The sequence below is a fragment of the Palaemon carinicauda genome, chromosome 16 (genome assembly GCF_036898095.1).
Source record: "Palaemon carinicauda isolate YSFRI2023 chromosome 16, ASM3689809v2, whole genome shotgun sequence".
Taxonomy (NCBI): domain Eukaryota; kingdom Metazoa; phylum Arthropoda; class Malacostraca; order Decapoda; family Palaemonidae; genus Palaemon; species Palaemon carinicauda.
Window position 1 is genome coordinate 128,503,944 of NC_090740.1, and position 10,792 is coordinate 128,514,735.

Below are 10,792 nucleotides of genomic sequence, written 5' to 3' on the forward strand. Positions count from 1 at the left end.
GCTGCGGGGGCAAAGACAATGGACTTCTTAACTGCTACAACTGCAACCATGTGTGGCAATTGGGTCCTCAAAAGGAGGGAATCAGTAGTTTCCAGACTTCATAGGAGCATTGGTAAGGTCGAGAAATCAGATTTGAGAAACTCGGACCTTCTGCAACCTCTCCTCTTTTCTAAACAAGCAGTTTCCTCTGCCTTAGATACTTGGAGGAAAGAGACGCAGGACACCGCGATGCAAAAGGCTCCCTCCCTTTGCACAATGCAACAGCAGCCAACTCCACAACCTAAAAATACCACCGCAACTCCACTCCCAGCCAAGAGCCTCAGCCGTCCCTCTTTTATAGCCAAACCTATGGGCAGAGGAAAGTCAGTTCCTCCCAAGGCTAAAGGCAGAGGAAGGAACCCTAGACAGAAATAGGGTCACGGCTCTCCCCTCACAGTGCGTAGGGGCGTGCCTGCAGGGGAGTTGGAGGAGGTGGAAGGCTATGGGGGCCATGCAATGGACCATCAAGGTGCTTCGTTGGGGGTACCGCATCCCCTTCATAGGCTCTCCTCCTCCTCTAATTCCTCCCCCCGATCTCGTCCTCCCAGGTCCCTCGGGATCCCGGGAAACAGCAAGCCTTATCTCGGGAGATCCAGAGCATGCTTCTAAAAGGTGCCATACAAGAGGTCTCCAACACCTCCCCGGGGTTTTTCAGTTGCCTCTTTTTGGTAGAGAAAGCCTCGGGAGGTTGGAGACCAGTAATCGTTCTCTCTACCTTGAATCAGTTTGTGAATCAAACTCCATTAAAAATGGAGACAGCAGCCTCCGTGATCCAAGCGGTGCGTCCAGGAGACTTTATGGCATCTGTGGACTTGAAAGACGCATATTTCCAAGTGCCAATCCATTGCGCATATCGGAAATTCCTGCGCTTTCTGGTTCAGGGTCGAATCTTCGAGTTTAAAGTCCTATGCTTTGGCCTCTCGACCGCCCCACAGGTCTTATGAGGGTTTTCGAACTCGTTTCCTCGTGGGCTCACAAGCACTGGATACGACTGCTAAGGTACCTAGACGATTGGCTACTCCTGGCCTCGTCCAGGGACCTAACTCTGGATCACCTGAGAAGACTTCTAGACCTTTGCAAGGACCTGGGGATCCTTGTAAACGCAGAGAAGTCTTGTTTGATTCCAACCCAAGTCTTAAACTATCTGGGTATGTCCATCAACACCCAGGTAGGGAGGGTGTTCCCTTCGGAGTCTGGAACAATTCATCACCCAACTCCTGTCTCCACTGCCTCCTACAGCCAAGTCGTGGCAGGGAATGCTGGGCTATCTTTCCTCCCTGGAAAAATTAGTTCCAGGCGGAAGATCAAGAATGGGAAGTCTCCAGTGGCATCTGAAGACCCATTGGCCTCAAAAGATCCATTCCCCATTCTTGTCAGTGGAGGTTCCAGCTCTGGTGATACAAGATCTTCATTGGTGGTCAACCAGAGAGAATACCCAAAAGGGCATTCCCCTCCAAAGCCTCAGTCCGAACTCGCGCTAGAATATCTCCTATAGTAAAGAGTTCGGGTTTGTATGTTAGGAAAAATACAAACTGTTACAAGTTTGTCATATTTATATAGTATTTTTGTTCTGTCACTATGTACAAATCAACGCTATTTATAGAGGATATTATTTTCAGCAAAGCTGAAAGACAAGCCATTAGATTTTTAGCAAGGATTAACCAACCCCCCACTAGTGAAGGGGGTAGTAGTTATATAGTGCACTCACTCATCTGGGTTGAGAACCCACTTTACTTTGGCTCGGATGGAGAACAGACGTTACCTCTCACCAATTATTAACTTGCCATTACTAACTACAGTAATTGCTTTTTTTTACTTTTTCTTTTGAGTGTGTGTGTGCGTACTCTCTTCTTGGCCGCTTTCATGAGGACCTGACCAGAACCTGAGTGCCGCTCCTGCGGGATTTTCGTGACGTGACCAGGACAACACATGCCCTGAACGCCGGGAGTGGTCTGCCTCCCAGAGAGAGAAATTTGGGCGAAGGCATAAGAAGAAGTCCAGGAGGGATTCTTCTTGTTTGGGGTCTTCCTCAAAGTCGAAGAAAACCAAGGCTGCTGCTTCTTGTACCACCGACCTCCTCCCCAAACCTTCTGTTTGGTTGGTTACCCTCAGGGAATCATCGAATAGGAGTGTAGACCAGCGTACTTCAGGTCAACCCCAGTTCTTGAGGGACAGTGCTGCATCCCTCTAGCCACCGGGCTCTCCCCTCCCCCCTTTTCTGAAGTATGTCAGGCGTGGCCATCTCTTGGTTTGTCCAGCTCCCCCTTCGAAAAATTGCTTTTTGAGCTCCTTCAACTCTGTGCAGAGAGGAAGCATACACCGACTTCCTCGGTGGTGGATCCCCTATTGTTGCTGAGTGTGGACTTACGTGATCCTGAGGTGACGTCTGCTGTGTCTGCTGACGATTCCCACCCTTCCTCTTCCACCTCCGCTGTCTCCTTTGCCGAAGACTGCGATTCCTCCCTTGCTGAGCCGACTCTTTCATTGGGGGAGGAGCAAAGTCCGAGGCAGACCTCTCCTGCGGGTGGGCATCTCTCGTCTTAGAGTGAGATCCCCCTAGAGATCCCAATCCGGAGGTCTTCCAGAGATTTTATTGCTGAGCAGGAAGATCTTCGCCGTCCTCGTCAAGCTTGCAGCATGCGTGATCCTCCTCGTTGCTTCAAACGGTCTTCTTTGCCTCCAACTAAACGATGTCTCTTTGGCTCTCCTCCTTCACTCTTCGAAGGATCATCACTCGCCAGGATCTCGCCGCTTGCCCACTCTTCGTCATTCGTCACCTCAGGAGCAGCTCTCTCATAGAGATCGTCTTTATGACGAATCTTGTCAGCCTCGCCGATGGCCTTCTGGTTCATGACCCTCGCTTGCCTTATCGGACTCTCCCAGGACTCGCCATTCGCCAGCCTTGTGGTGTTCGCCTGTCTGCCGTCACTCTGACCTCTGAGCACCTGACAGCTATTTGTGGTTCATCAGCTGGCATAGAATAACCAGATTCTGCGACTGGTCGTTGAGGTCCCGCAGCTTGTGGTTCGCCAACTGTTGGTAGTCCTCTAGCTTTTCGTCATTCACCTGTTACTTGTCAACCGCCGGTTGTCCATCATTATCCAGCTTCTTGCCGATCACCAATTGTCCGCCGTTCGCCAGCTTCCCGTCGATCGCCAGCTGCTCGTCGTTCACCAATGACTCGCTGATCTCCTACTACTAAGCATTCGGTTGTTATGAGAATTTTGATTTAATATGTATTGCATTGTTCTGGGCCATCCCAATGCTGTTGCCAACTATTAGAAATAAAATTTTTAATGTTGGGTAAGCAATCATCACAAAGAATTTTTTTTCTCTCCTTGGCCGCGAAAAAACCAAACTGCAAAGCAAGAAACCGCAATTAACAAGGTCTGACTTTAAGCAAACAACTTCCTTCCCTTGTTTGCTGTCATATTCCAGTGGTTTTGCTTTTAGTAATTGATGTGTCTATCTAACATTTTGGAACTGTGAGACATCAAAGATTCATCCAGATACAGGATAGTTTAATTTTGTTCATGTCTCAGAAAGAGCATTGTGCAACCTGCTGCAACATTACCCCTCCATAAGGAATTTGTGGTCATCAACTTTGGCCTATTTAAAGCCATCTCCTGCAAAATTTTATGCAGGGAGGGGTTGCTGCCAGTGAAGGAAATTTTTAGTCGGGATATAACACTAACCACCCTCATGACATTGTGGAAACACAAAAAATCTCTACCAGATATTGAAGAATTTAAACAAATCAGTGTTAATCTTAAACATCAATACTTATTGTACTATGAAACTTCATTTACCATATATGAATATATAAGCGGATGAACAACCTGTTGGAGTACGAGAATTTTGGGTGTGAAGGAAGTACCTCCCTAAATATTAATGAAGTCAATGGCAGCAGAGTGACGGAGTGCGTTTAAGTCGAAAGATAGGATGTCTTTTCGGCTTCTACTCCTAAAGTCTGATGGCTGATCTTACTGAAATTAGTACGGACCGGCAGAATTAGTTAGATAGGTACTGTGCATCACAAGGAACATTCTAATTGGTAATTGGAATGTTAGAACCATGAATAAGATCAGGAAGTTCCAGCAAGTGGAGGATGAATTTATGAAATATAGTTATAAGGGGATTAGTAAAGAAATTTTAGACCAAAGCAATATAATATCTACTCGTGAAGAACAGAGTTGGAAGAACAGGGTAGGAAGGATCATGACACCAAGAGCAGAAAAGGCATTAATGGAATGGGGAGCTGTAAATAGTAGATTGTTGCATGCAAAGTTTAAATCAAAATAATGCAATATGAATATTATACAGTAGTTTGCTATGCACCATCAAATGATTCTCCTGAAGAAAAGAAAGATGAATACTATGAGTAACTGCAGAGTGTAATAGATGAGATTCCAGAGAGAGATGAAAATTTTAATTGATGACTTCAATGCTAAAGTTGGAAGGAATAATCAAGGTATAGATGATTTAATGTGTGTTGAGGTTCTTGGCAAAGTTGCAAATGAAAATGGGGCATATTCTATAAGTTTTTGTTCAACAAACAATCTTGTTATTCCAGCATAAGGACATCCACAAATATACATGAACTTCAGCATGTGGCAACTGCAAAAATTAAATAGATCACTTAGCCATTAATAAAGAAAGGACTCTGAGAAATGTAAGAAGCTACAGAGATGCAGATATTGGTAGCGATCACCAGCTCCGCATTGCCACACAGAAATTAAAACTGAAAGCACTCAACGGAAATGTAGAAATAATACCTAGGTTTGATACAACTAAGCTTTCTAGGAGATAAGCACAGAGAAACCTTTGTAGTTGAATGTAGGAATTGAATTGCAGTCTTAGAAACTTTAGGAGAAGAAGAGCAGATAATTAAGGAAGAATTGTGTGATATTAAGAACATTATCAGTCAGTTGGTAGTGAAGTTTTGGGACATGGAGTTACAAGGAGAAAACCATGGATATCCAATGATACTTGGGATACTATAAAAAAAGGACAAAAACAGAAATTGATTATTGAGAGTTTTCAAGGAAGTAATGAAAATTTCAAGTTAGAGCGTGCTAAGTATTCCAGTATTGATAGTTAGGTCAAAAGAAAAGCCAGGAATATCTGGAGAGAATATTTAGAGAGGAAAGTAGATGAAGCTGACAAAGCTATGAATTCAGGAAGTGACTATGGTGTAAGAATTGCTTATAGAATTATTAATGAAATCTCTACTGTGGCCAAAAAAGAAGCATATACCAATCAAAAAGAGAGACGGATCTGTTATAACAACAGGTGAAGAAAGCAACATTGGATGGAGCACTAGTGAGGTCATTAATAGGAGATATGAAGGGAATAATTTGATTGATATACCTGAAGCTGAAGAAGGCCTTGAGGTGCCCATGAATGAATTCAGTATGTTTGAAGTCAAAGCTAGCATTAAAAAACCCGAGATGGAAAACCTCTGGATACAATGGAATAACTGCTGAGATGATATTGGCTGAAAAGGAAGTGACTTCCAAAATACTTACAAGATTATTTTGTAGAATGTGGTGTGAAAAGGCAAAACCTGATGAATGGGAGTTAGTAGTGTTGGTGAAAATGGCAAAAAAAGAAAAAAAAAGGAGATCTGACAGATTGCAATAATTACAGAGGCATTCTAAAGCGACTAAAAAGAAAGATGGATGAAAAGCTGAGAGATAAACAAGCAGAATTTATAAAAGGAAGAAGTTCTACTGACCAAATTTTAATTTTAAGACATGTAGTACAGCAAAGTGTAGAATATAGAAATCCAATTTTGATGGCATTTGTGGACTATTAAAAAGCCTTTGATAGTGTACACTGGCCAAGTTTATGGAGAGTCCTGTGTTATTATGGAATTTGTCTCAAATATGTAAATTTTATTAAGTCTGTTCATGAGCATAGCAAGTGCTAAGTTAATGTTAGAGGAGTCCCATCAAACGAATTTCCAATGAAAAGTGGATTACTCCAAGGAAATGTAGTCACCTGTGTTGTTTATCCTCCTCATGGATTTTTTTTCAATCAGTAGAATAGTTGGAGATGGTGGAGAAGGATTGGACTGAATCGGTAACAGGAAATTAGCTGACCTAGAATATGCTGATAATGCTGTCCTTATTAGTACAGTAGAACACCACAGGACTTGCAAAGCTTGCTTACAAGAATGAATGAAATATCACATGAGGTTGGATTCAAGATAAATAGAAGAAAGACAGAGATAATGAGAACAGAATATGCATTGGAAGGAGAAAGGATTAATGAGATGGAATCATTGCAATATTTTGGAACTATGATCTCTAATACAGGATCTTTAGAATTAGAGTTTAATGAAAGATTGAAAGAAAGCAAATCAGATGAAGTAGAATTTGGAAATCAAATTGCCTGAAATTACATATAAAAATCAGGTTATATATCAGTTTAGTAAGATCGGTGTTACTGTATGGACATGAGCCGTCTTATAACAATGAAACAATATCACAAAGATTTTGTAGATTTTAGAACAAAGCCCTCAAGAATATTGGGAGTTAAATGGCATGACAGGATTAAAAATTAAACTGTAAGAGAGATTACTCAAATGCCATATGTGGTTGAGATCATGGTGAGGGGTAGATGGACATGGTTTGGGCATGCTCTTTGCACTCCCCAAGAGAGATTAGTTCACCAAACATTCAGTTGGGCTCCATAAGGCACTAGAAGAGTTGGAAGACCCAGGCCTACATTACTAAGGACTATGGAGATGATGAATGGAGAAGTATTGATTTAAAAGCTCAAGATAGAGACGACTGGCGAAATCTAACCAAGCCCCTTTGCGTCAATAGGCGTGGGAGAAGATGATGATGATAGAATATCATTTTCAATTAGCATATGACTGGAAAATAAGAGAGAGAGAGAGAGAGAGAGAGAGACACATGTTCAAAGGTTGATTTGGCTGCACGGCTATATGAAAGTAATCTTAACAGCCCCATCTTGAGTAGACTATAACACCTGCCTATGAGCAGTTGATTAGCACTTTAAATAACACGTGAATGTTAGTACGAGTTTGCCTCTTCTACCATTATTGTATGATCATCCAAAAATACAGTAGTTAAAAAGTCATATTCAGGGGCATGGGGAGTTAGACCAAAATTGCTAATAATTCCTGCTTTACCTATAAAGTCATATTAGCCAAAACAAAAGTGTTTCACTTGTTTCCATGAAATACATCCGGTGCATGTTGTTCTCGCCTCTAGCTGTTTCGGACAAATTATTTTATTTGGAAATATTGCTCAAATTCAAGTTCTAAAACATAGGCCTTATCCTTATGGTGGAAATTAATTGACAGGCCTTGTAGTTTTAGTGCAGATTGAAGTAGCTAGATATGTAGTCAATGTTGCTGAATTATTTTAGTTGTGGGCAAGTTGAGATAATTGCTTTACTGTGTATTAATCTCTTGTTTCCTTTACAGATTGAAGTGTTTGATATAGAAGGAAGATTACACCATAATTTGATGGGAGAAAGCTTTGGTTCTGTATCTAGTATAACTGCTGTGCATCCTACGCTTCCAATAATTGCTGGAGCAAATTCTTCAGGGAAAGCTTTTGTTTTCAAGACTGGTGTATAAATGTAAAGAGATCAAACATCTTATTTAATCTCTGACTACACTAACCATAATTTAAGGCAGATTTAAACATTGATTAGCTAAAGTTCAAGTTAAATGCTTTTTCCAGTGTTTTCTCCTAACTTGTTTACAAGGTGGTATTTCTTTCTGTGAGTATAATTAATGTTAAACAGTTTCATTTTATGTTTTGTAGTTATACTAGAGTATCAGTATTATTATGATTTACATTACTAGCTTGTGATGCTAAATTACATTGGTTGGTTGGTAAATTGGTTGATAAAGGACAAAAAACACATTAAATGATTGAGAGCAACTAGCAGATGATTTTATTACATACAGTAATAAAGATTGATGGGCAGATATCAAAATGTTGAATGCATTCATTTATGTTTTAGCAGCTGTCAGATCTTTCACAACATTATACATGTGACTGACTGTCAGTTGCCAAATTATCATTTTGCATGTGTTGATTAGATATCAAATATATAGTATTGCTTAATAAAAAGGCAACAATATACTGGGAGCTATCATATGCTTTGAGAAATTATTAGCGCCTCCATATCTAAGCTAAGGCAGTCTCAGCATCGTCCTCCTCGAATCATAACTACTTTTAACGGAGGTATTAAGATGAAAAACCACTCCCAATCTACCGGACAGTGTCTCCGTATTCCAAGGAAGATGTAGATTACAGCATTTTATTAGCTACTGTAGTGAACAATATGATTTTTTGCGTGTTTTATTTTGTTTTACAGTGGGGCACTCAGTAGAGCGCAGACCTCCACTGCGGCAGCTAATTTGTCGATCTTTTGCCCAACCTTGACCTTTGACCTCAACATGTATTAATTAGTGTGGATTTTTATACTCTCAAATATAAACCAAGTTTGAAGTCTCTGTGACAAGGATGTCCAAACTTATGGTTGATTACGGGACATTTTGCTTGACCGTGACCTTGACCTTCCCAAATTAAATCATTACCAGCTTTTTACAAAGCAGTTAATTCCTTCAAGTTTCGTTACTTTACGATTAAAATTGTGGCCAGGAAGCTGATTACAAACAAACACACAAACAGAGGGTAAAACATAACCTCCTTTCAACTTCGTTGGCAGCGGCAATGATAAAACCCATTCTCATTATAAATGTTAATCCATTTGTTTTGATGAAAATTTCAGATAGAGTAAAGCAATCAGACTTCATTTTGTTGAATTTAAGTCTGCCATTGCTTTGTAGCATTCTATTGAAATATTCTTTATTCAAGAATCAATTAACTTGTTCTAGTGATAAACTTATTGAATCAAAATAGCACAGAAAAGAAGAAAAGCACAGGATGCACTGTATCTATATCAAGGTACCTTATTGTTTTGAAGAATCTTATATATTCCTATGCCATATTCTTCTATTACAAGATTGACAACAAGAAGTGTAAACAATATTTTCATGGATAATTACTTGCCTGTCCATGTCTTTACACCTCATTAGTATTTGTTTGATGGCTATCTTCAGTTAGCTTCCTGTTGTCAGATTTTTAACATTTTTTTCAGAACTGAGACAATTAGTTATATAAGCTATTGCTTGTATTTTCCCACAGAAATGACTGCTAATAGGTAGTAGGTTAGCCAAGGCCCCAGACACCCATTGAGATACTACCATAGCTGAAGACTTCTATCCTTTCCTTATAGAAAGTAGGCATCGAACAATTACAGTGCAGTGGTTAACTCCTTAAGTGAAGAAGAATTTTTCATTTATCTTATGAGGAAATGGGGAATCTGTAAGGAATAGGCCAAACTGTTCTGTATGTGTACAGGCAAAGGAAAAATGACCGTAACCAGAGAGGGATCCGAAGGACCTAATAACTAGTGGTAGTTTCAATGGGAAGCTGGTGCCTTGGCCAACCTACTATCTTGTCCTTTATTAAATTCAACTATAGGAGATAATGATAAAGCCTGTAAAAGAGCTAGGAAGGAATTGGTTAAGATATTTTAACAGTCCTTATGTAATCAGTTTTCAGTGTTAATTCTTCCTCTCCCCTTCCTACTCCCACTCTCTCAAACATACATGTTCCCTTCTCCATACATCCAGTCACTTCCTCTAGTTTCCCCTCAGGTTCTAACCAATATATAGTAGGATATTGATATATTTTACAGGAAATACTAAGGAATTTGACCAGTGTCCAGTCCTTTAAATCCTGAAGCTCCAGGTTCGTCATCAGTTAACATTAGAGCTGGGAACCTATTTGAGGTAGAGTGGTCTGTTGTAGGCCCACAGACTCTTCCCTCAATTTATGGATCGCAAGTCCCTGCTAACTTAGACTACATTTTAATAAAAGAAGGGAATATATTAGCCCCTCCACATACAAATCTAACATATCAGTAGACAGCTCTTGGTAAGTTAGACTTCAAGATGCACTACTTTTTAACAAAAGATAGAAGTAAGTTTCTACATTACCTAATGCCACAGCTGATGCCTCAGTATTCTTGAAATATCTGACCTTTATTTCTACCATTTTGCAGGTATCATTTGGGCCTTGAGGTGTAAAAGTTTGTTTTTACCCCCTTCAGACTTCATCAACTGCACATTGTGTACTATGACAATGAGTCTTTTCCTCATTTGGCACTGCCGCGGCTCAACCAACAAGAGCTTTTTAGAATCCTTTTGGTTATAAGTTTCCAAGAATTTCCCTTTGCACAGGAGCTCCTTTGTTAGAAAGAAGCAAGATATATCATCCTGATTTTGCAGCCCATACCAGGAAAGACAAAAGTACTGGCGGAGAAGACCAGCTACCCACAGACTGGTCCTTATTTCTTAGGTCTTCCAACAGATATAGAGTTTTGAGGAGGCCCAATCTAGTTCTAACTTTCAGACCTTCTAGCTTGTGCAATTCATGCCATTCCTCATGATAAGGAAACCCATGAGTAGTTTAAATATCGACCAATACCATTCTGCCCCCAATGGAAATGGTTTTGAAATTAGTGGTCTCCTTGATCAGGTCCTCTTCAATCGCTACCACCCTAGAGAAATTTTCTCACACAACCCCACTTTCATCATCTACATTGAAACCCCCTTAACCCTTTTACCCCCAAAGGACGTACTGGTACGTTTCACAAAAGCCATCCCTTTACCCCCATGGACGTACCCGTACGTCCT

General features: G+C 40.5%; 1 protein-coding gene across 1 annotated transcript in view; it reads left to right on the top strand.

Moving 5' to 3' along the window:
- Positions 1–8,168, top strand: part of LOC137655869 (WD repeat-containing protein 76-like) — a 476,385-nt gene extending 468,217 nt beyond the window's left edge. The window contains exon 14 of the mRNA XM_068390065.1: positions 7,499–8,168. Coding sequence (XP_068246166.1) covers positions 7,499–7,654 — 156 coding nt within the window. The 3' untranslated portion in view covers positions 7,655–8,168. The remainder of the gene's footprint in view (positions 1–7,498) is intronic.
- Positions 8,169–10,792: the final 2,624 nt, after the last annotated feature.